This window comes from Sceloporus occidentalis, unplaced genomic scaffold (assembly GCF_023333645.1).
Source record: "Sceloporus occidentalis isolate IW3139 unplaced genomic scaffold, rSceOcc1.0.p SCAF_1, whole genome shotgun sequence".
NCBI lineage: Eukaryota > Metazoa > Chordata > Lepidosauria > Squamata > Phrynosomatidae > Sceloporus > Sceloporus occidentalis.
Window position 1 is genome coordinate 181,899,004 of NW_028316981.1, and position 23,185 is coordinate 181,922,188.

Genomic DNA, 23,185 nt, shown 5'->3' on the forward strand with positions numbered 1-23,185 from the left:
GCCTGCGGGTGCTGCCACCGCCGGCCTCCCCCTCCCACTCGGCCTCTGTGGAGGCCGAAGCCTCAGTAGGGGCTGAGAAAGGGCCTGTGGGTGCCGCCGCCGCTGGCGGCCTCCCCCCCCTCTCGGCCTCTGTGGAGGCCGAAGCCTCTGCAGGGGCTGAGAAGAGGCCTGCAGGTGCCACCGCCAGCGGCCTCCCCCTCCCTCTTGGCCTCTGTGGAGGCCAAAGCCTCCGCAGGGGCTAAGAAGGGGCCCGTGGGTGTCACCGCTGGCAGCCTCCCCCCTCCCTCTCGGCCTGTGTGGAGGCAGAAGCCTCCTCAGAGGCAGGAAAGGAGCATGTGGGGCCACCGCCGGCGGCCTCCCCCGTCCGTCTCGGCCTCTGCGGAGGTTGAAGCTTCCACAGAGGCCGAGAAGGAGTGCGCGGGGCCACCGGCAATCGCCGGCAGACTCCTCCCTCCTTATTTAATTATTTATTTATTGGCTTTGTCCCACCAGTTGTCTGAGGGACAGCAACCCGGCCCCCGGCTCAAAAAGGTTGCCTACCCCTGATCTAAAAATTTCTGTTACATTACTGTGATAATATTAAATGATGAAAGAAATTTTAACTTCTCAGTGTTAAGAGATCAAGAAAATGTATATATTTCATTCCTGAATTATTTTGTTTTGGATTTTTATTATTGTGAATTATTATTTTGTTAAATCAGATATTAAAACGGCCTCTAAAATTACTCGGAATGGTCAGTAAGACTATGATTTGTGGCCAATGTGAGGCAGAAGACATAGTCCACTATGTGCTAATTTTTCCAAGAGAGAGATTTCTGAAATCCTGGCTAATATAGGACATTGGGAATTCTCTTGTAGAATTTGTTCAGTCACTTCTGTGCAATACCAGTGGCTATGTAACACATAAACTGGTTCTTTTTCCTTTGGCTGCAAAAATAGATTAGAAAGAAAGAGTTGGCTAAAATTGCCACCATTTGTATTGGATTCTCCAAATGATTATCTTGTATGTAACTTAGAAATTTACCTGTAGTTGTGAATTTTTGATATTCTTTCATACTGGCTTTGTAACTGTTCTTCTTACTGTCTGTGAAATCATTTTCTGCCACCTGATTTTTGGGGTTTTGAAGGGTCTTTAGTATCTTGTATACTTTGTGTATTGTTTTTAAAATCTCCTTATCATGGCCTTTGGCTAGTACAGTTAGGGTTGCCATTTCACGGTGGTGGGCGGGACTTTCCCGCCCCCTGGGGGTCGTGCCCGGTCCCGTCCCGCCCCCGCCCCCGCCCCGCCCCAGGTGGCTGCCCAACTCTGAGCTCCCAGGGCTGCTGCCTGCCTTCTATAGAGTGCTGCCTGTGAAGCATGCCTGGAGCAGCAGCAGCAGGAGGACTGAACCCAGCAGGGGCGGGGTCTGCTGCACTGCCCTGCCTCTATTGGCCAGCCCTCTGCTTCCTTATTTGGGCAACATCCAAGCAGGGAGGGATTTACACTCAGGCAAGCTGATTCCCCCCTTTCTCTTTCCCCTCCTTCTCTTCTTCTTGTTACTCCGTTTTTTTTCTTCTCCTCCTCTTCCCCTCCTCTTCCTCCTCTCCTTTTTCTTCCTTTCTTCCCCCCCTCATCTTCTTTTTCTCTTTCTTCCTCTCTCTAAGCCCCCCTCCTCTTCTTCTCAGGGGTCCAGGGCTTCTCAAGGCTTTGCCCCCTTAGAAAAGAAAAAAGGCTTTGGATCTGTCCCATAAATCCCTCCTAAGTTGAGTCATACCTGGGAAAAAGAGGGGGCGAGGGGTTTGGGGGGGTTGGAGGGGGCAAGGAAAAGGAGGAAGGGGGGAATTGCTAAGAAGGCTTGGGAGTGAGAAATGTAGTTTTCAATGGCACAAGGGACTGCCTGTGATCTTGCAAATGCTATGCCTGCTTGGGAGTGGGAAATGTTCTTGTAGAATTGGCGGGGGGGGGGGGGGGGGTTGGCCAGAAAGAGAAGTACATTTCAGCCTTCTGTCTAGGAATAATGCCAAAATGTCCTCCATTTTGAGCATGCCTAAGAAACATGCATTTATATTCACATTTTTTAAAAAATTATCAATTTTTTCATGTGTCCTCCATTTTTTAAAAAATGTGTCCTACATTTGAAAATGTGGCCCTACATTTGTCCTACATTTGTCCCAGTTTGGAGGTCCTGCCTTATGGCAACCCTAAGTACGGTAAATTCATTGATTGACTGATACTCAGACTGGCCAGTAATGAATTAAAGTAATAAAAAACACTTTAACCGTTGGTCAAATTAACACTATAGACATTTAAGAATTGCAATAATAATTTTTAAAATCATCATTGACCATTTTGATAAATTAGAGTAAGAAATGAATTCTAACTAATTATTTCCAAGCTCTGGATCAGACTTTGTTCTTCTCTGTTCTTTCTCTCATATATTTACTGAGGGGGCCTGATTTAATTTTGCTGCATTCAAGGTGAAATCATATACCTTCTACTTAATACCCTCCCCCAATAAATCTGTAGCAGACTTGCTTGGTATCAGTTTGCATTTGGTTTCAAGGTCATCTGTTTTAACTGCGGATGAGAGACTACTTTGCTTGTTTATTTTACAAATATAGATGATCCTGCATTGTCAGACATTATGGTTGTATCCGCACTGCAGAAATAATCCGGTTTGACAGCGCTTTAAGTGCCGTGGCTCAGTGCTATGGAATTTAGGGAATTGTAGTTTGTGGTTGCACCAGAGTCGTCAGTCAGAGAAGACTAAATGTCTCACTAAATTACAATTTCCAGAATTCCATAGCATTGAGCCATGGTAGTTAAAGTGGTGTCAATCTGGATTATTTCTGCAGTGCAGATACATTCTCCAGATTCAGGTCACCCTCCCCAACTCACCAGGCAACTGCAACAAATGAAAAAGTTCCAGGATGCTGGAGATTGGAGGGCTGAATGAAGACATATCTAGACTTCCTCTACCAGTTGCAACAGGGCCCTGCTGGCGGGAGGGGGCTGGACACATCATTGTCCAGCACCCCACTTTCTATTGCCTCAGAATTATTTCCATTGGTGCAGCTGCTTGGCTTACAAGATGGGTTTTGAGTGGAATTTGGGGTCAGTGCAATTGTGCCATAACCATAAGGGTGAACTTTGGGTCAATTTGTTAACCAAAAATTCCAGACTTCTACATTATATACAGTAAATGAATTTTGTGTTTAGACTTGAGTCCCAGCTCCAAGATATCTCATTATGTATATGCAAATATTCCAAAATCCAAAACATTTCTGGTCCCAAGCATTTCCGATAAGGGAAAATCAACCTGTATTTACAGTAGCAATAGTGTGACTTCATAGGGTCACCCTATGTCAAAGTTAACAAGAAGAAGCCTGGCTTATGACATTGGAAATACTAAACTGGATTTATTCATTTGTTTCATTTATTTATTCTATTTGTACCCTGGCTTTCTCCCAATACAGAACCCAAAGCAGCTTAAAATAATTTAAAATAGAAGTCATCTAACATGTTATAGTACAAAGGCTTTTTCAAACCAATTAACCAGTACTATTAAAAGCAGATAGTTAAAACAGTTTAAAATACATCAAAACATAACTGAAAACATCCAAGAAAAAAAACAAAGACACAGCACACCCCTTTTGAATATTGTCTTGACATGTAATTGAAAAACAAAAAATAAGACAGAATGGGAGCCAACCGAACCTCCCATAGAAGAGCCTGGGAGCAGCCTGGGAGCAGCCAGCGAGAAGGTCCTTGTGTCCTCACCAAACATTTCTGTGATGGTGATGGACACAAGAGCAAGCCCTCTTCCAACATCTTAAACTTGGGCTGCCTTCTATAGGAAGATGCCAGCCATGTATTTTATATGTAATTATTTACATGGTATTAAGCTTATATTGAGAGCCAGCATGGCATAGTGGTTTGAGTGTTGGCCTATGACTTTGGAGACCAGTATTCAAATCCTGCTCAGTCATGAAACCCACCGGTGACCTTGGACAAGTCGCATGCTCTCAGTCTCAGGGGAAGGCAGTGAACAAATTTTGCCAAGAAAACTCCGTGGCCTTAGGTTCGCCATAAGTCAGAAACAACTTGAAAGCACATCAGGTCATAGTACACAGCATACTGACTGCCATTATTTCTCCTCTTCCCCATCTCTCCACTACGTTTTCTCAGGTAGCACCATGGAAGAATATAAAGGTCTGACGGATAATGAACTTATTGCCCGTTTGAAGAAATACAGCATCCCGCATGGACCTATTGTTGGTATGGACAGTAGTATTACATCTGGCTGCATCGGGGGTAGAATAACATTTGGAATTTACAAAGGGAAAAGTAGGAGAGCAGGAAAGAAACTGGGATGACAAGGCAAAAATAAAAGCCCAGTGGTGAGAGACTATATTTAAAGTAGAAGCAACCTAGGAGGAAAGGAAAGTGAATCTCCCTGTTGTCTGAGTCACCTCCCTGCACTTCTGCACATCAGCAGTTTTCCCCCTAACTTCTAATACTGGAAGTGAGTCAGGCTGTAGAGAAAAGTGTCTGAAGCAATGGGGCACAGGGAGAAATTGACTGGGGAGGATGCATGTTCCCTCAACAAATGTTCCTTTTAAAAATAAGAGCTCCCCATCTCACTTGAAAATTGGAGTGGAAAATGTGCAAAACCAACACATTTGGCTAACTCTGTCATTGTCTAGTGTGGCCTTCAGAGGCAAGAGAAAATGAAAGAGACAAAAAGCTGCATCCACGCTGCAGAAATATTCCAGTTTGATTCCACCTTAACTGCCACGGCTTAATGCTATGGAATTCTAGGATTTTTAGTTTGTTGTGGCACAAGAGCTCTCTGACAGAGAAGGATAAATGTTTCACAAAACAACATTTACCAGAATTCCATAGCACTGAGCCATGGCATTTGAAGTGGTGTCAAACTGGATTATTTATGCATTGTGGATGCAGTCAGAGAGAGTGGAACTGCATGGCATGAAGAAGCAGTGGCAACTGGTAGCCTCCATGTTAATGAGGCAGTCGGTCCACTCCATGGGTTTATCTATATGTGAAGGTGCTGAGCTTCATCCCCAACATAGGTTCTTGGATAGTTCTTTTAACATCAAACTACAACCCAATGTGGATCCACCACCCTGCTGATTCAGAGCCCCACCAGTCAGGAGATGCAGATATGGAGAGATGCATGTCGATAAGAAACAACCAGCCACATCTCAGACCGCAGGCCTTGCTGGCTGAATGAGGCATGTGGCATACTTTTCTCCAAAGATTTGGATAATCTTAGCTGCAGCAGAGTGCTGGTAAGGAAGGTTGCAAGGTGATGCGGCCCTTGGGAGGCCACAACCCTTTTATACAAGGCAGGTGAGTTTAGCTGGGATTGTCAAGGGAGGGTCCCCAGTATGTGGCAGAAGAGTGAGTGTGTTGTGAAAAGGATTGGGAGACTGTAGACTAGGAATGGAAGTGATGTGGCCCTCCAGATGATTTTGGGCTGAAAGTCCAGCAGCCTTAGTCAGCAGAGCCCAAAGGTATGAATGCTAGGAATTGCAACCCAACAATATCCAAAGAGTTGCATGATTCTCACTTTAGCTGCAGACTTGTCTCAGTTTGATATAAATGTCCAATTTGAATTCCATCCTCTAGGATCAACTCGGAAACTTTATGAAAAGAAAGTCTATGAATATGAGACAGAGCGGATGCCTCTCCCTTCGCATGGTGGGTCAGGGTCCTCCTATACAGGTGAGTAGAACTGGGCAGAAATGGTTATGGCTCCCTTATCAAGTACTAATGTCCTTCTTTGCCCTGTGTTTTTACCTATACAGAGCCAAGCAGCAGTAGAAGTGAAAGCTACGTACGAGAGACTTATGTGAGCCCACGGAGCAGGGAAAACCTCAGCTATGGGCGTGAAGGTGGGACACATTTCTTTAATGAGAACTCCTTCACTGAAAGGTCCCAAGGCAAGAGGGGCATAAATTAAGAATTAAGAGATGTTAGAAGAACATTCAGGAGAGACTGGAGAGGAGAGCAGAGAAGGCAACTCTGTTGGGTTTAAACAAAATAAGAAAGGGAAAACTTGTATGTATGCATATTGGCATATTGATAACTGCACATGGCTCTTGGCTAAAGATGATTAATCTCCAGCACCAAATCTCATGCTTCTCCATTTTTTTCTCCCAGCTCTTGGCTCTGGAAGGACTTACTTAAGAGAAAACTATGACGCTCCAAGAACTGAGGAATATTACTCTGAGTATCGAAATGAAGGTAGGCGTTTGTGTGGGGACTCTTTGGCAGGAAGCAGGTGGGTTGTGGCAGACAAAGGGCCATGAAGGACAGGAGATTTTTATTTTGGGAAAAGCCATATTTCACGATTCTTCATGTGTCACATGATAAACACCTCATCCTATCTCAGAATAAACTAAATGGCCTACATTTTCTCGCCTTGCTTTTACACAGTGTTTTTACAACCTTGCTGAATTTGAGTGCCCAGTTCTGAAAACCAGGACTTGTACTTAGAGAAAGTTTAGTTGCACTTAAAATACCACTGAAGTTTATGAACCAACTTTTAAGCCAGTATCTTCTGCCTTCTGAGTTGTTTGTGATGGGATTAAGTATAAATGGCTTTCATTGCACCTGGGCTTAGTGGTTATTTGTTCTGTAGCATTTTGGCAGTCCAGGCATCCTAGTTAGCTGTCATTCGGGGACATATTCAGCATTCTCAAGATCATTATTTTGCACCATGAACATTTACTATCTGCAGTGTTCATGAAACATTCAGACTAAATGTGTCTGCATGTATTTGCTGTTTTTCAATAATTTCTTCTGTCTGCTACTTGGGGGAAGAGGTAGAGGGACATGCAGAACAATAAAGACCCTTCCCAGTACAATTCTGCCCTTGTTCTGAGATTTCCCCAAGAACTAACATTCATATTCAAACTTATTTTCATGGTACTGGACTAGAGTTTGAAAGGCCAGGATTTGAATCCTCGTTGGGCCATTGAAGAGCCACTGGGTGACTTTGGACGAGTCACACTCTCTTAGGCAGGATACAGACGGGCAAAAAGAGGTGTATTCATGACGTCATGAAGGTAGAGCCTTCAGATGGGCCTTACCTGAATGCCGCCATGAACACGCCCCCCGCACGCCCCAAGCGGGAAGAGGCGGCATTAAAAAGGTGCTGCTTTTCTCCGCTTCTTTTCCGTTTGATGCGCAGCTGCGCAGCTCCGTCTGTAAGCTGCTGCACCGGTATGCCAGAATTGCTACGCCGCTAATTTAAGTTGCCCATTTAAAAGCTCCGTGTCTGCTGCGTCGCATAATGAGTCGGGGTCCTGGAACATGCGCAGTTTGCAGTCAGGCTTTAATTGCAGCGTCAGCTGCCATGCAGGTGTGGAAGCTGCAGCACAGCTGCAGCGCATTTTAAGACTCGTAACCCTAACCCTAACCCTAACCCTAGAGCAACATGTATGCATGCGCTGCTTGGAAAGTTTGGACTTTAAAGTGAGCCCCTACACACATTCCTGTGCCATTTTCACCTAACAATAAAAACCCCTAAAACTGTAAATATTTACATATGTACAAGGGAGGTGATGGGGGATGGCAGGGGGACAGCAGTGGCAGCGGCGACAGCTGTGGCTGTGCATTGCAGATTCAGCAGGAGCGCGGGGACCAAAGGAGAGGAGGCATCCATGATGCTGGTGACACTGGCAAATTGCAAGCGGGCAAGGATGCCAACACCAGCTGATCACCAGCTGGCAGGAGACCACCATTGTTCTTGGGCAGAGCGGGGGGGAAAGTTTTAAAGGGGCTTGGGCACTTTAAATGTGCACATAGGCTTTCTGCCGCCGCTGCTTAGCGCTGCAGCTGCGCAGCTGCACATCCGCCAGCCGGCAAAGGAAAAAAAAAGCCCCGTTTTTGGCCGCCCGTGAGGAAGCTGCCTCTCTCTTTGCAGCGTCCTCCGAGGTGGCGGTTTGGAAACTGCGGGTCAGAAACGGCCCCAGGTAAGGCGTCTTCACTGCCCCCCATGTGGAAGCCCCATCTCCTGAGCCACGCCCCCGGGGTGGGCGGTCTGGAGGCTCCGTATTCAGCAGAATACACCTCCAAGACGTCTTCCCCTGCCCGTTTGTATCCCGCCATGGTTTCAGATGAAGACAAAGGCAAACATCCTCCTAATGAATCTTGCTATGAAAACTCTATAAGAGGGCCACCATAGGTTAGAGTTGACTTGAAGGCCCACAACCACTACAAAAGGCGTGACTTTCATCTTAATAAAAGCTAGGATGTTGAGGATGCTGAATTCTTGTCCCAGGACCAAATTTTTTGTGCATGTGAACTTGCGGTAGGCTTAACTGCAGTCTGACATAAGCAAACCAGGGCCAACAGGAACATATACTTGATGTCTAGTAGGGAACAATAACTTTCCCTGCTGGCCTAGAGCCTTATTTGCAGACAAACTCTTAACCGTATCCCTTCCTTAAACATATTTTTAAAACACCACTGGGTACAAATGTACTTCTTTTAAAATAATAGAATCTAAAAAGGTCAGAGGGTACCTTTCATTAATATACCTCTTTTTTACCCCTTTGCTTTTCTAGATCCCAGTCCCAGCAAGTCCTACCTGAGTCAAAATTATGGTTTGTCCCACCACGAAGAACGCTCCAACTATGCTCCAGAAGGTAGAATAAAATGGAATTGAAACTATAGGACTGTTTAAAAAAAAATAGGAACAGAGCTGTAACCATACAGTTAACTCAGAGTGGGCAGAGGATAGACTGTTCTTCTGACAGATCTTGGTGTGATTTGTATTAAGTAAGAAAGAATTGCTAGCATCCAGTTGTTTAACAGCGGCAATAACAAAAATGTCATTCCCCTGCTCTAAATCTGAAACAGAGAAGAAGACAGCAGTTCTAATCAGGACTGTGGTTTTTTGTGTAGAAAGATAATAAGTCTTCTGTTTGGTTCTGTTTTTTAAAATAAATTCCCTGGCTCAGAAATTTTCAAATTCTAAGCATCAGGCTCCAGTTGGTGGATCCAACTGTCAAACAACCTTAAAGTTTCCTCTAGTTCCTTCCAACCCTGGTGATTTTCTCTCTCCTTATCCCAGACTGGGACATTAATTCCTCTGAGAATTCCACATCATCCTACCGCCGCTACGTGTCATCATTAAGCAGTGATGTACCTTCAGGGAGAGTGAATGCCCGCCAACCAGTAAGTTGTCTCTCTCATCCATGGAGAAGTCAAGGAAGCTACTCACATCAAGAAAGTGTTCCTGTACTGACAGGCCCCTCTGTTTCCTTTCAGATTGCAGAGCCATATGCCTACAGTTCCAGTTGGAAGGATGTGTCAACTGATAGGTAAGCAGGGACCATGCACTGGCCTCAATAGGAAAGAATGATGTCAAAGAACTGATTATGGAGCAGCTTGCCAGGCCAATTTCTAGGTCAAATGGGTTCTGTACAGAATGCTGTATCTGAAGAAAGTGGGGAGTTTGTTTTCCTGCGTCTGGAAGAAACAGACATTTCCCCAGGTGGCAGATTGCTGTCCTTTGGATTGATGCTCAGGATAGTTCCTGGAGTTGCCATGTACTCGGAGACCAATGCTAAAACTGTGGGCAGCTATGGGGCTGGGCTGGCCAGTAACAAAGATAGACATCAGTTCTGTATGACAAGAGCTAACTCTGTCATCTGTCAAGGTAAAGGCTGCCATCTCAGGCAGTACATTTGGGGTGCCTCAGTAATAATTTCTTATTAATCTTAACACTTGCCATTTGTATGGTGCCTTCAAGTGATGAAAGCAATGAGCAGACATTTATCTTTTGTCATTCTTGCAACAATCCTGTAAGCATTATTATGCCAGAATTGCATAAGGATGTCTTGGGAGTTCATGGCAAACATGCTTCTTAAATAATGATGATGATGATGATACTTTATTTATATCTCGCTTTTCTGTTGCCAAACAACAAGAGACTGCCTTATTTATAATACAGGTTCTTGGGCTGAATCCAGAGATATAATCCAGTTTGACACCACTTTAACTGCCATGGTTCAGTGCTATGGAATTCCTGAAACATTTGTGAGACATTTAACCTCCTCTGTCAGAGAGCACTGGAGCCACAACAAACTACAATTTCTAGAATTCCATAGCATTAAGCCATGGCAATTAAAGAGCTGTCAAACTGGATTGTTTCTGCAGTGTGGATACAGCCTTACTCATTATTGTATCCCAGTTCTGACCATTAAGGGTTCAATTCAGCATGGAGATTTCTGTGTTCATGATCAGCCTTTAGTCATTTCATTGGGGCTTAACCAGTAGTTTGCACCTAAAAAAAATTAGGGGGAGGAAATGGTAGTTGGCTTTTTCACATCTGTTGTCCAAATATTTTGGACATGTTTTACACCAGTGATGGGAGTTGTGTTGACCTCCAAATTTTGCTGGACTGCATATGCCAGCATTCCTTGCTATTGATTGTGCTAGCTAAGGCTGCTGGGAGTTACAGTTCAACAACCTCTGGAAGACCACACAATTCTCACTTTTGCTGTAGACGCTACTAGCTTCTGGCTGGTTCTGTTGCTGCAGTGACCCTTGGTTTACACTTCTGCTTGCCTGTTTTATTTGTGCCAGAGAAAGGCACTGGCTAGAAAGGGCAGCACTCCATATCTCCTTTTTGCTTCAGCCTTACCACTAAACTCCATTTTACAGTTGCTTGGAAACAACAGAAAGCTTCCCCTTGGACTGAGTATGCAGGAGGGAACCTGAGACAGAAGAAGCAATAAGGAGAGGCCCAACCAAGCTTGGGAACACTTCGTAGGTTCATTTTCAAATGAAAAAACAAAAACAAAACATGGCATCATCTTCTTCAGGACCTGGACTAAGTGGGCATTGAGCAAACTGATTATATGCTGGTACCATAATACCTGCATATAAGTCTTTTTGCCAGCAAATGGTAGTGGGGCAATAACAAGTAGTGGGTTAAAATAGGAACTGTGTTAAGGATACCTAAGGCTGCATCCACACTGAAGAAATAATCTGATTTGATTCCACTTTAATTATCATGGCTCAGTGTTATAGAATTATGGGAACTGTAATTTGTTGAGATTCAAAGGTTCAAGAAACTACAATTCCCTGCACTGAGCCATGGCAGTTAAAGTGGGGTCAAATCGGATTATTCCTGCTATGCAGATGCAGCCTTAATTTTAGATAGGGCCTGGTTGATTGAGATTCTCACTCTAATAAGTGGTGACAACACTTGACATTCTCTTTCTGCTTTGATATTCTTTTCAGGGACAGCAGTTCCTATCAGAGCGTTTTCCAACGGAAATCATCCGGCTTATCCTCTTTTGGGGTAGAGCCTCGTCGTGCCATCCACCCTGAGCGCCAGGCCCAAGCAGCAGCAGAAAAGGCTACAAGTAGCAGCGCAAGCACCAAGCGCTACTTACCCCTCTGGCCCCAACTCCTGCTTTTTGTGCTGCTGGCTGGTTTCTTGGCTTTTGTGTACTTCTACCTGCAGAGTGATGCTGATGACAACCCCTTTGCGAAGCATCTTAATCAGTGAAGACTTCAGGCCACATCTTCTCTTTCCAAAAGCCTAGAATGTTTGCATAGGGCCACCACTGAAGTGCCTTCCTCTTTTCTTTTTTAAACCCCAAAGTGAAGTGGTGTATTGGGGCCAGAGAGTGAGTGAGAGCTTCCCACTAACTTCTCTGAATTATTGCAGCTCCCCACTCTTCTCCCCATACCTCCATCTGTCCGTCCGTCCATCCATCCACTCATCCATCCCTTAAATCAGCTAATGTGGGGCATTTTTATCTGCTATTTTTGTAGCTAGTACTTTATAATCGGGGCATGGCTTGGGAGAATGGAGGTTTTTTATCAAAAGGTGGGGAGACATAAAAGGGCAAGTGTAGAGTATCAACAGCTTGCTTTCTCTCTCTCTCTCTCTCTCTATATATATATATATATATATATATATATTAAAAATTGTATGGAATCTCTAATAAACACCACTGATTTTTTTTCTAAAGTGTCCTTTGTTTCATCATTTTACTTTAGTCTGGACCATTACTTTTTCACCCACCATATTGTCCTCCCTTTCCCAACTAATCAAATAGCAAAAACTTTTCTCCTGAGTGACAGGTAACAAAAAACCAGAAATAAGGTGTTGCGAATTAGTTATTTTTATTAGTGAAGGGGAAAAAGGGGGATCCAAATTAGTCCTACCCCGTGCCCATACTTTCCTTTTCAGATTATCCCAGCACTTGGGTGTAGAGTAGGCCCAGTGGGTTCAAACAAGGGATAGTAGAAATGGAAGATCCTTTAGGGTTCTCTACCCAGATCTGGAGCAATAAGGAACCACAGTGTACACACCATAAAGGAGTGTAAAAGAGGAGGGGAGAGAAGGTCATGTGTTGGCTAAAGGATTCTGAGACACTGCTGAGGAGAGACTAGTGGCTTCTGGGGAACCTGAAAGCATTGGGGCTTCCGCCTCCGGGGCCCCAGGGAATTGTGAAGTTGGGACCCTCGAGAGATGTCTGTTGGTGAGGTGAGAGCGCGGGAAAGGGCTGGATGTCGAGGACGGGTCTGCATGCTGGGGAGGGGGATCCCGTGTGCGCTGTGTCCGTCGTAGGTTTTCCCGGATCCGGATGAACTCTGGTTGCTTCCCCACTGCATCTCCTGTTCCTTCCTGTTGATGATGCTGAAAACAAAAGATATACCCCCAGAACAAACAGGGTTCATTTGAGATTGCTTGGGAGATTTTCACAGGCAGGGCCAATCCTACCATTAAGAAGAACAAGGCAATTGCCTCAGGAAAAAGGACTGGGGTGTCATGAAAGAGAAACAAATTATTGGCTATTTTTTCTTGGTCTTTGCACTGCTTTTATTACCAGGCTGAGAGGGTGTCACCCAATGGGGTGGTACACCAAGTGTTGCTGCTCAGCGAACAAGAAAAGGCATTGTGCCCCCTTCATGCTTGCCCAGCAGCCATGGCAGTCGTTTCTGTTTGGGCTTTGGCTAAGCCACAGCTCAAATGGACCTCCATGGAACTGACACTGCTCCTTCCAATGGTGGTGGCTGCTGGGGAAGCAGTCCCTTTTGTTTGAGCTTTGATGTAGTTGCAGCCACGCCAGAGCTCAAGTGGACTTCTGGGAGACTGGCATTGCCCTCTTCAGCAGTGGTTGCTGTTGGGGGGAGCAGTCCCTTCCGTGTGCTCTTTGGCTTGGTTACAGCCATGCCAAAGCTCAAATGGACCTTTGGTGCACCATTGCACCAGGTGACACCAATCCCCCATATGCCACTGCTGCCAGGTATCAGGAGACATACTTGTAGAGGTTTGTCCTCTCAGATACCAGAGCAGCCCGGTTATTTTGGAGAACCGAAACTTGAACAGGTTGCATGTACAAGGCAGGGCAGAATGCGGTATTGCATGCTTGGCCTCAGACTTTTGGACTGGCCCTGGCCACAATAGGCATGGAAGCTTACCTGTTCCCGTTTCTGCTGCCAGCGCAGAAACTCCTGCTCCAGAGGCGATTGTTCCAAGCCACTTTCTGTCCCTTCCTGACGCCGGTTCCGGTGCTCTAGAACCTGCAGCAGCTCTGGTTTAGAACGAAGGCTGAGGCCTCTGAGAGGAAAGATAAAAAACAAAACAGCAGTAATTGCCCCTTCCCCACCCTCAGCATACTGATCATTTTAATGGCTGTGACGCACAACTACCGTTCCACCTTTGCTGGGAGAAAAATACAAGTTAAGGACATGTGTGGATGCTACAAGACGTAATTCAAAGTTTCTGGCCTTCCAAGAATGAAGGGCAATACAATACAGTCCCCCTCCCCCCCCCCCCCCCCCCGCATCCACTGATTCTTTATCCAAGGATTTCCATGGCTTGAAAATATGCAAAAAAAAATTTTTATAAATTCCAAAAGCAAACCTTGCTATTGCCATTTTATATTTTAAGGGATACCATTTTACTTTGCCATTGTGTTTAACAGGACTTGAGCATCCACAGATCTTTGGTATCCACAAGGGATCCTAGAAATAAATCCAAGTGGATGCCAAGGGCCTTCTGTATTCCTAACCTATATCTACCTCACAATATTATATTTTAATTTTTATTTATTTAAGGGATTTATATCCCACCTTTCTCCTAAAATGGGCTTCATATTGTTGCAAAAATGTTAATCTTATTCTGAGTTCTGCAAGGAAGAGAAAGGGCTTGCCAGGTCAAGATAATGCCAGGCCCTGAGGTACCAAGGCCAAAACCTGAGACTTAAGGATGCCCCTTTGTGATGCCTTAGAGGGGCACTGTGATGTCACAAAGGTGATATAACAAGGGGAGGTCCCTGATGAGGTCATTAAGCATAATACATGAAATGTCAACCATAGCTGCTGAATATGCCATTCAAATAAGTGACACCAAGTCTAACAAATGAGAAAAGATAACACACTTTCAAGACATTGCTCTTGCCCTGAGATTCCTCCTCCTCCCCCTGAGAACCGGAGAAGAGGAGAATGGCTCTGAAACCCAGGACCAGGCACTGAAACCTGAGAGTGTGCTTAGATGGTAATGCCATTCCACAGCAGCTTTATCACCAAGTAAAATTACTCCTTTAGAAGGAACCTGTGGGAGAAAGGCATTTACTTTTCCCACCTACAGCACAGACCAAGCTCAGAAGTGAACACAGGAGGTGAAAAGAGGGAGGCTGGCAGGGGAGAACAAAAAGTGGCACACACGGGGTGCCTAGCGAGGGCAGCCTGCTCAGAGCAGTATCCTAAAATCTGATGCCTGGGCTGGCATACTTCTTCATACAGAATATTATCTCTCCATGGAAAACTAATATGTCAAGGAGAAAGGTTTCGCATATGTATATCCCTTGGACATATCCAAAGAAGAGTTTACAAAATGGAATCCATGAACACAGGGAGTGAAAGCTGTCATTTTCTCCACTATTTCAGTTTTAATTCTGTTCCCAGGACTGGGATGCTCCCGTTCCTTAAGGCACAATTGTGTGAAGATTATCATACAAAGTCTGTCCTTATCCTTTATCCTTCTGCCATTCTTATCGTGTGATTGCGATATGATTATCAGATGACTTCACGCTTATCCCATCCTCCCATCACTGAAGTGGCATGGCCCCATCACTGTGTATTAACGGAAACTTCCATTAATACAATGACGGGGCCACTGACAGGAGAAGGATGGGATAAACATGGGGTAAGGATGGGGTAAACCCTCCTTTACCCCATGTGATAATCTCCTGGGACTCAAGACATGATTAAACAAAAGTGATTGGGGGAAAATAGATCTAACCCAAACCACAATCACACATAACATATTATATTGATTATGGTTCTACAACAATAAAGGCAGGTTGCCTCACAGTATTCCTTTACATTTATGTGATTATCTCATCTCTGGGCTCATTGCCCAGAGCTGTTTGGAAAGCACACTGTATGAAATGGAGACATTTCCACGGAGGAAATGAGAATAGAAAAGATTATTTTTTTGCCCCCTTCTTCATAGATTCTTGTCACATACACGAAAAAGGGAGACGTGTGTCCAGAGGAAGGCAACCAAAACGGAGAAAGGTCTGGAAACCATCAAACCCTATTAGAGAGCTGAGTATGTTTAGCATGGAGAAGAGAAGATTAAGAGGAGACATGTTTAAATATTTGAAGGGATGTCATATTGTTTTCTGCTGCTCCAGGGAATAGGACCCGGAGCAATGGATTCAAACTACAGGAAAAGTGATTCCAACATTAGAAGATCTTCCTGACAGTAAAAGCTGTTTGACAGTGGAACACACTCCTTCCTCCGAGAGTGATGGAGTCTCCTCTTTTGGAGGTTTTTAAACAGAGGATATATGGCCAGGGGTATTTGTGTGTTCCTGCATGGCAGTGGGTTGGGATGGGTGGCCCTTGGGATCTCTTCTAATTCTATGATTCTATGTACAAAGATGTCCAGTCTTACTTAGTCCCAAGAAATAGGCCAGAGACTAAGATCTCTGTAAAAACAGCTTCAGCTCAGGCTGGCGGCCAGCAGGGGAAGAAAGGCGACACCCCTCCAGACTCAGGCTGTGGATGCGAATCAAGTTACAAAAAGAGATTCCTGACCAGCAGGATGGAAATCATTCAAAACCTTCAGCCAAGAGAGGAAGGTGGAGCGGAGAAGACTGTACCTCTCCTCTACAAGTTCAGAGTGGGTGTGAATTGTACAGTGTGTGAGGAAGTGTGCATAAATAGCTAGGCCACATGGTGTTGTGGTTAAAAATTCTATATGTCACATGTTGTGGTTTATTAGTGCTGTATTATTTAAAATTGACGTTTGCCCATGTGTGCGTGCAGACGCACAGACACATATGCATGCATTATAATTTCTGCATGGCTATTCCTGCATAATTTTCCCACTCTGTCTAATTTTCTCTCATATTATTTGTACAGACACATACTCTATTTATACTGTCCCTGTATGCATGCATTATAATTTCTTCATGGCTATTCCTGCTTAATTTTCTCACCCTGCCTCATTTTCTCTCATATTATTTGTACAGATACACACTCTATTTATATTGTCCCTATTTATACTGGCCAATATTTCAACAGTCCTGCCCGACATCTTTTCCTGCTGAAATCCTCCCTCCTCCATCCTTCTTGAATTGCACAAGGAAGAGAAAAAATGCAAAGACCCTCCCCCCAAAAGATAAAGATTTAAAAGCAGCTAGAAAAACATTTAACCTTCACACAGTTGTACAACAGTAGCATGTGTATATACACCTTCAAGTTGGTTGTCGACTTACAGCGACTCCATAGGGTTTTTATAAGCAAGAAATACTCAGAGGTGGTTTGCCAGTTTCTTCTGAAATATAGGCTACAGGACCTGGCATTTGTTACTGATCTTCTATCCAAGTACAAACCAAGGATGACTCTGCTTAGCATCCAAGATCAGATAGGATCTGGTGCCAGGATACATGAGAACTGCCATTAACACTTTGGTTACTGAGGCTACAGTTTTATATGTGCATATCTGAGGTAAAGCCCAGGCACACACACAACCCAAAAGGATTTAATTATGAATGGAAATGTGTAGCTTTGCACTGTTAAACTTTTCTTCTCTCTTCCTCCCTGCAACCTTGCAAGAATACACTGAGCTACGGTAAATTATTAACTTTTGGAACCAAAATTTTATTCATATGTACAGCGCTGTGTAAATTTACAATGCTTTATAAAGAAACTTTCATCATCATCATAATTCATCACAAGCATAATCCACATTCCATTCAAATATACATTTATAGACAGAATGGAATTCTCTTTATTTTCTCCTAACACTTGCATGGCATGCTAACAGCATGACAAGCTTGAGCAAAACCTATTATGCTACATAGCCCAAGAGAGTCCTTAAAGATACTACAGAGCCAAGGGCTATAGTCCTATTATTGACAATTTCCAACACACCTGGTTTAATCCCCCCCCCCCCCCCCATTTCCATCGCATAAGAAAAACAGCTTGGTTCTAATGCACTACACCAAGATAATTCTTTGTTATTAGGCATCAGTGTAAGCACTGTATTTTAGTTCTTATTTAAGAAAAAGAACCATTCCCTGGTGAAAGGCAAGGGTTTAATCGATTCCGGAAGCACTAACCCCCTTTACTCTCTCATCCATCCCATTTGGATTAGCACAATTACGCCTGCTGGGATTTTGTACTTTCTTTAGCATTGTTTTCCTGTCCATCATTCTTTAGATTCTTTGTTACACGCGCCTAGGTTTTACCCTCGACTTATCCACGGGTCATATCAAAATGAACAATTTTGGCCCCAAAACCTGCTCTCAACTTATACATAAAGTTGACTTGTAGTCAAATATATACAGTAATTTTGGAGGTTCAGAAAAGTGCTCCAAACTTTGCTGGCACAGTGGGCATTTGCCCTTTAGAGAACATAGTATGTTCTAACATAATAACACCTTGAATGGATGTGCATACCAATTTGGATGTGGATAATACTCATTGAGCTATATATTCTCTCCATTGCTAGATTTTAAAAAGTACATTCAGGCTGGATCTGCATTGGTTTGACACCACTTTATCTGCCATGGGGCTCAAGGCTATGGAATTCTAGGAACTGTAGTATGTGCCATTTTATGCTGTTCAGCATGTGCATGCACACACTCACACAAACCTAGTTTCCTTTCTGCAGAGGTACACGGTACCTGCCAGCAAGCTAAGACAGACAGAAAAGTGGTGCCACAACAAACTACAATTCCCAGAATTCCATAGCCTTGTGCCATGGCAGTTAAAGTGGTGTCAAACAGGGTTACTTCTGCAGTGTGGATGCATCGTCAATGTGGCTCTCCTTCAAAAAGGTAGAGTTGGATATTCACACATTTAGATACTTTTATATTAGCTAAATAGGTAAAAGTATATGAGAAAATTATACATTTACTTCATGAATAGCTGAACTAGGGGCTCATTTCTCATTCTCATTTTTCACATACTGGTGTGTCTGTAAATTCTTGCTCATGTCTATTTCCTCATAAGAGTGACTTCACCATAGATAAGCAAAGAAAATATCTGCCTTAGCTTGCTGACCATGTACCTTTGCTTGCAAAAAGGAAGCTAGGTTTACATGTGTGTGTACATGCACATAAACACACACACTTATTTAACGGCATAAAAAAGGCATAATAAAATGGCACAGTAGAAGAAAGCTGGAGGCAGTGGCATCACCAAGGATGGCATTGACTGGTATAGTCACTCATGGTATCAACACCCCCCACTGACCTCCTCCCATCCCACACCACACAGAATCCTTAGCTTTTTGTACTAATATTACTCATAAATCATAATTCCCATATATCACTGAATGTAATGGCAATTATTATCACATAATCATCTAGCAAAATTAAAATTATACCCTTAAATTACAATATATCACAAAACTACAAATCCCAGAATTCCATAGCATTGAGCCATGGCAGTTCCGGTGTCCCCAAACTGCATTAATTCTGCAGTGTAGGTGCAGCCGGGGGGAAAGAATCTCACATAACCAGAAAGGGCAGTTGTCAACAAAGCCCAGAGAACCCTGAAGCAGTTCAGGCAGTAATCCTGAACAGCGCCTACCTCAAAGCTTTAAAAGGTTGCTTATCCAAACTACATCTCCCAGAATCTTCCACTCCACATGGTTAGTCATCATCCCAGGGGTTGTAATCCAAAACAGAATCTTTCCCATGCTCTGCCTAGAACCAGATTGAAAAGACGTCCTTCTTTTTCCAGGACATGTCCTACATTTCAGCCGTCTGTCCAGGAGGAATTCCACAATGTCCTCCATTCTGAGCATGACTAAGAAGCATGAATTTATATTTATATTAGTGCTCTTAGTTTTTATTTTGTCATATCCTACATTTTTATTGAATGCCCCACATTTTACAGTGCCTTGTCCTCCTTTGAGTTTATGGCATCTGGTCACCCTGCCTAGAATGCACTGTTAACATACATGAGAAACCGTTCAGATAGCAATAGGAGACCATAGCTTCTGGCCATACTTGCGATGTGTGAAGAGTAATTCCCGATGCAGCTGCTGCTGGTTCCGAAAACCTTTGCCAGGGTTGGTGCCCCTCAGAGAAGTGCCAGGCCGGCCTTCAGAGCCCCTTAATGTGGCTTCTGAGCGTGCAGCTGCTGGAAGGAAGGAAGGAAGGAAGGAAGGAAGGAAGGAAGGAAGGAAGGAAGGAAGGAAAAGACAAGTGACAGATGAATACAGGACAGTTGTTGTGGCCATGGGAGTCTAGTTGGAGTTCCTTTTTTGCAACGTGACACACACACAGAAACATCCCTAGGTAGACACTCACCGTAGGTACTGGATCCCTTGCCGTGGGGTAGGGGGTGCAAAGCCAGGATCTGAGCCTTGGCCCAAAGCCAGAGCTCATGTGAAATCCTAGTGAGGAGAGGAAATGGGTCAAGAAATAGGTGGGAAATAAAATGGAGTGGGTGGATATCATTAGGGTAACCTCGACCCACCCTTAGGATTGCTGTTTCCAGTTTGTGAAATTACCCCTGTCTCTGGCCATGCTGGTTTCAGAATGAAAGCTACCCATTGATTCAATGTGGTGTCTGTGTTTAAAGCACCCTCTGACTCTTCCATCAATACACTGCATGTTATTAAAGCCTAGTTAAATTTAAATCAATATATTAGCTGGAATTGTTGTTGGTGCCTTCAGGTCATTGCCAATTTATAGTGATCTAAGATGAACCAGAGCCAGCGTATAGTGGTGTAAAAGTTAGATTATGACTGTGGAGACCAGGATGTTTATCACACTATGCTCTTAAAGAGGTACTATTCCAGTGTGACTCCTCTAGCTGCCTCCTGTTGCATGCTGGGATTGGCAGTTTTAAGGAGGGGTACTTAGAATTCTCAGGCAGAGAAGTTCAGCTCCTTAAAACTGCCAATCCCAGCATGCAACAGGAGGCAGCTAGAGGAGTCACACTGGAATAGCAGCTCTTTAAGAGCATAGTGTGATAAACATCCAGGATTTGATTCCCTGCTTAAGCATAAAAACCCAGTGGGTGGCCTTGGACAAGTCACACTTTCTCAGCCTCACAGGATGGCAATGGCAAACCCCCTCCAAAGAAATATATCAAGAAAACCTTACTATAGAGTTGCCTTAGGGTTGCCATAAGCCAAAACTAACTCAGAGGCATGCAGCAGCAACAACAATAAGGTGAACCTATCATGGGATTTTCTTGACAAGGTGGTTTGCCATTGCCGTTCTCTATGTCTGAGAGCATGTGGCTTCCCACGGTCACCCAGTAAATTTCAAGGCTGAGTGGGAAATCGAATCCTGCTCTCCAGAATCATAGGCCAACACTCAAGCCACTATGCCACATTGACTTTCTTTGGTGTAAGTTATAACAGTATTTTGGAACACTGTTGTAATCTACCTTACCAATGAACAGACCCACTTCTAATAAGAAGGGAAAGCCATGTTCAACAGATTCTTTTTTCATTTTCCATTTCCCAAGCAGTACATCAGAAACAAAGCAATTTAGGAGGGGAGTGCTTTAAGCAGATATGATCGTCGACTAAAATTAGGCAGAAGCAAAGAATACAGGCTTCCCCGACCCCGACCCCGACCCCCAGGAGAACTGAAGGTGGTGGTTTAAAACAGGATATGTATACCCTCCCACTTTCACTTCTGCTAAACAGGTTTTTTTGTAATTTTATTTTTCTATTACACTGTTCAGCTAGCAGTGCCAGGGTGGAAGAATAAACGTGTGAGCACCATGCCACCTGAAAATAAGTCCTTTAAAAAACCACCCTCAAGGTTTCCCAATGCTCACAGAGAGTGACCTCAGCCCTAACATATCCAGGGATAACTATGCTGGTCATACCGCAAAGTCCAATGTCATCCAAAATCCACCCAACTGTGCCCTAGCAGTTAACTTGTCACCACTGATGTTTGCACCTGTACTTTTCACACCAGATCTCGGCCTGCCTTCACACAATTTGCCTCTTGCATGCCTTCGCACCAGCATCCAGCACCCAGCCAAGGCAGTTCTCACCTGCCGCTTCCAGCCGTCGTATCCAGTTGCCCCCTGTGTCCTGCTGCCATGTCACACCACCTCTCCGTACCAACCGAGATCCAGGCAAATGGCGGCTTGGAGGCTCCAGGGCTCCTGTCATCTCCCCCACGAAGGGATTGTGTGGCCCAGGGGATGCCATCCCTGCCAGAGTCAAACAATTACAAGCAGCTAATTGTCTCCAGGGCTGCGTCTCCTTGGTCTGCCCCCCCACCAGCATGTACCAGGGAGAGCATGAAACTAACCAGAGGGAAATTGGATCCTGCCTGATACTACCCAGTAGAGACAAAGCCCAAGACTCCTGGGGAGGGGTTGAGGATCCATCATCCTGTAGTGAGGTTTAAACCCCAGTGGGCTGAGGCTGGAGGACTAGTTTTAGGCTAGTCAGATCCAGACACACACAGAATCCTTAGGACCCAGCTTCTAGGGCCAGGTGCAAAAACAGGTGCACACACACACAGGGGTTATTCAGATGGTGAAAATAAGCCAGGATGATCCAGATTGAATCTTCATTGTTTACATGCATCCTGAATGCACCCGATTAATGTGTTTTTTGGGTAGGGGCTGCCAAGAAGCCCAAGATAATTGTTTTGGGTGGGTTTCCAGGTTATTTTTAAAAGAAAGATTCACATCGTCAGCACTGTGACTAAACAAAGTGAATAGACCTGGGATTAAATTCTGCATGCCTTGAATGTGTTTTGAATACATTCACACCATCAACTTCATGTTTTTTCAAGTGCTGGCATGTGTGAGCAACCAAACTCAGAGATGAGCAGAGATGCGGTTTCATATTGTGAACAACAAACCTGGAATGTGTGGCTTATTCACATCATTCCACTAAAAGAAACATCTGAATGACCCTTAGAAATGAAGAACAGAGTGCCTCTGAGAACAGTTTGATCAGTTTCTAGGGATCAGTTTCCAGGATCCAAGCTTGCACACAGGCTTTTCACACAAAAGTCCACAACTGGTTATCCCAACCTCTTTTAACTGAGACGTCGAAGGTGGGAAAAGTCACTTGGCTGGGAATTAGAAACTGGTTCTGATCCACTTGCCAATCACTCACAGATCTTCTAGATTTCTACCCATCTCTGGGCTTCTGCTAACTCATTGGTTCCAAGTGTTTTAGACTTTAGCTCCCAGAAGTCCATGACAGCTCCTTCATCAGTCAAGAATTCTGGGAGCTGAAACCTGAAACATCTGGAGGATCAAAGTCTGGGAAATACTGTGCCAAATATTTGGGAAATACTGTGCTAAATAGGGATGCCTCTTCTGGACTGGCAAATTTATATTCAGCTGCATATTTTGACAGTGGAGATCTCAACAATGTAATGCATGTGATAACCAGAACTGACATGCATAAACCAGGGGCCTTTTTGCACTATACAATTATAGTGCTATGGATCTACTTTAACTATCATGGCAATACCCTATGGAATCCTGGGATATACGATTTAATATCTTCAATCAGAAAGTGCCTGAAGTACCCCTGACTGACCTAACATTCCATAGGATACAGCCACAGCAAGTGGCATTATACTGATGTAATTACATAGTGGGAAAGGACTCCAGGACCAAAAGGGAGTCCTAGTACATGCAGAAAAATTCCCTACTGAACTTGGAAAAATCCATAATTTT

At 44.2% G+C, this 23,185-nt stretch overlaps 2 protein-coding genes across 3 annotated transcripts in view; one reads left to right on the forward strand and one right to left on the reverse strand.

Moving 5' to 3' along the window:
• The window catches only part of EMD (emerin), a 30,659-nt gene extending 18,657 nt beyond the window's left edge, over positions 1-12,002 (forward strand). Inside the window, exons 5-12 of one of the 2 annotated variants that reach the window (XM_089485417.1) lie at positions 4,169-4,258; positions 5,633-5,704; positions 5,812-5,898; positions 6,167-6,250; positions 8,578-8,658; positions 9,087-9,190; positions 9,284-9,336; positions 11,264-12,002. In XM_089485417.1, coding sequence (XP_089341543.1) covers positions 4,169-4,258; positions 5,633-5,704; positions 5,812-5,898; positions 6,167-6,250; positions 8,578-8,658; positions 9,087-9,190; positions 9,284-9,336; positions 11,264-11,534 — 842 coding nt within the window. In that variant the 3' untranslated portion in view covers positions 11,535-12,002. Of the gene's footprint in view, positions 1-4,168; positions 4,259-5,632; positions 5,721-5,803; positions 5,899-6,166; positions 6,251-8,577; positions 8,659-9,086; positions 9,191-9,283; positions 9,337-11,263 lie in introns of both variants that reach the window. The other variant, XM_089485427.1, reaches the window with a different exon arrangement.
• Positions 12,003-12,149: 147 nt separating this feature from the next.
• LOC149322959 (uncharacterized) lies at positions 12,150-21,689 on the reverse strand. Its single transcript, XM_089485437.1, has 4 exons — positions 21,530-21,689; positions 19,516-19,645; positions 13,460-13,598; positions 12,150-12,674 (listed from the first exon to the last, which is right to left on the reverse strand). The coding sequence occupies exons 1-4, from the start codon at positions 21,687-21,689 to the stop codon at positions 12,381-12,383; spliced, it is 723 nt and encodes a 240-aa protein (XP_089341563.1). The 3' UTR covers positions 12,150-12,380.
• Between the last annotated feature and the right edge of the window lie 1,496 nt (positions 21,690-23,185).

Excerpts from the sequence above, each read along its gene's own strand:
- LOC149322959 (XM_089485437.1), bottom strand. The coding sequence starts at position 21,689 with ATGGCATCCCCTGGGCCACACAATCCCTTCGTGGGGGAGATGACAGGA. Across the intron at positions 19,646-21,529 it reads ACGACGGCTGGAAGCGGCAG|CTGCACGCTCAGAAGCCACA; the intron begins GTGAGAACTGCC and ends TCCTTCCAGCAG. Across the intron at positions 13,599-19,515 it reads TTACTCTTCACACATCGCAA|AGGCCTCAGCCTTCGTTCTA; the intron begins GTATGGCCAGAA and ends CTTTCCTCTCAG.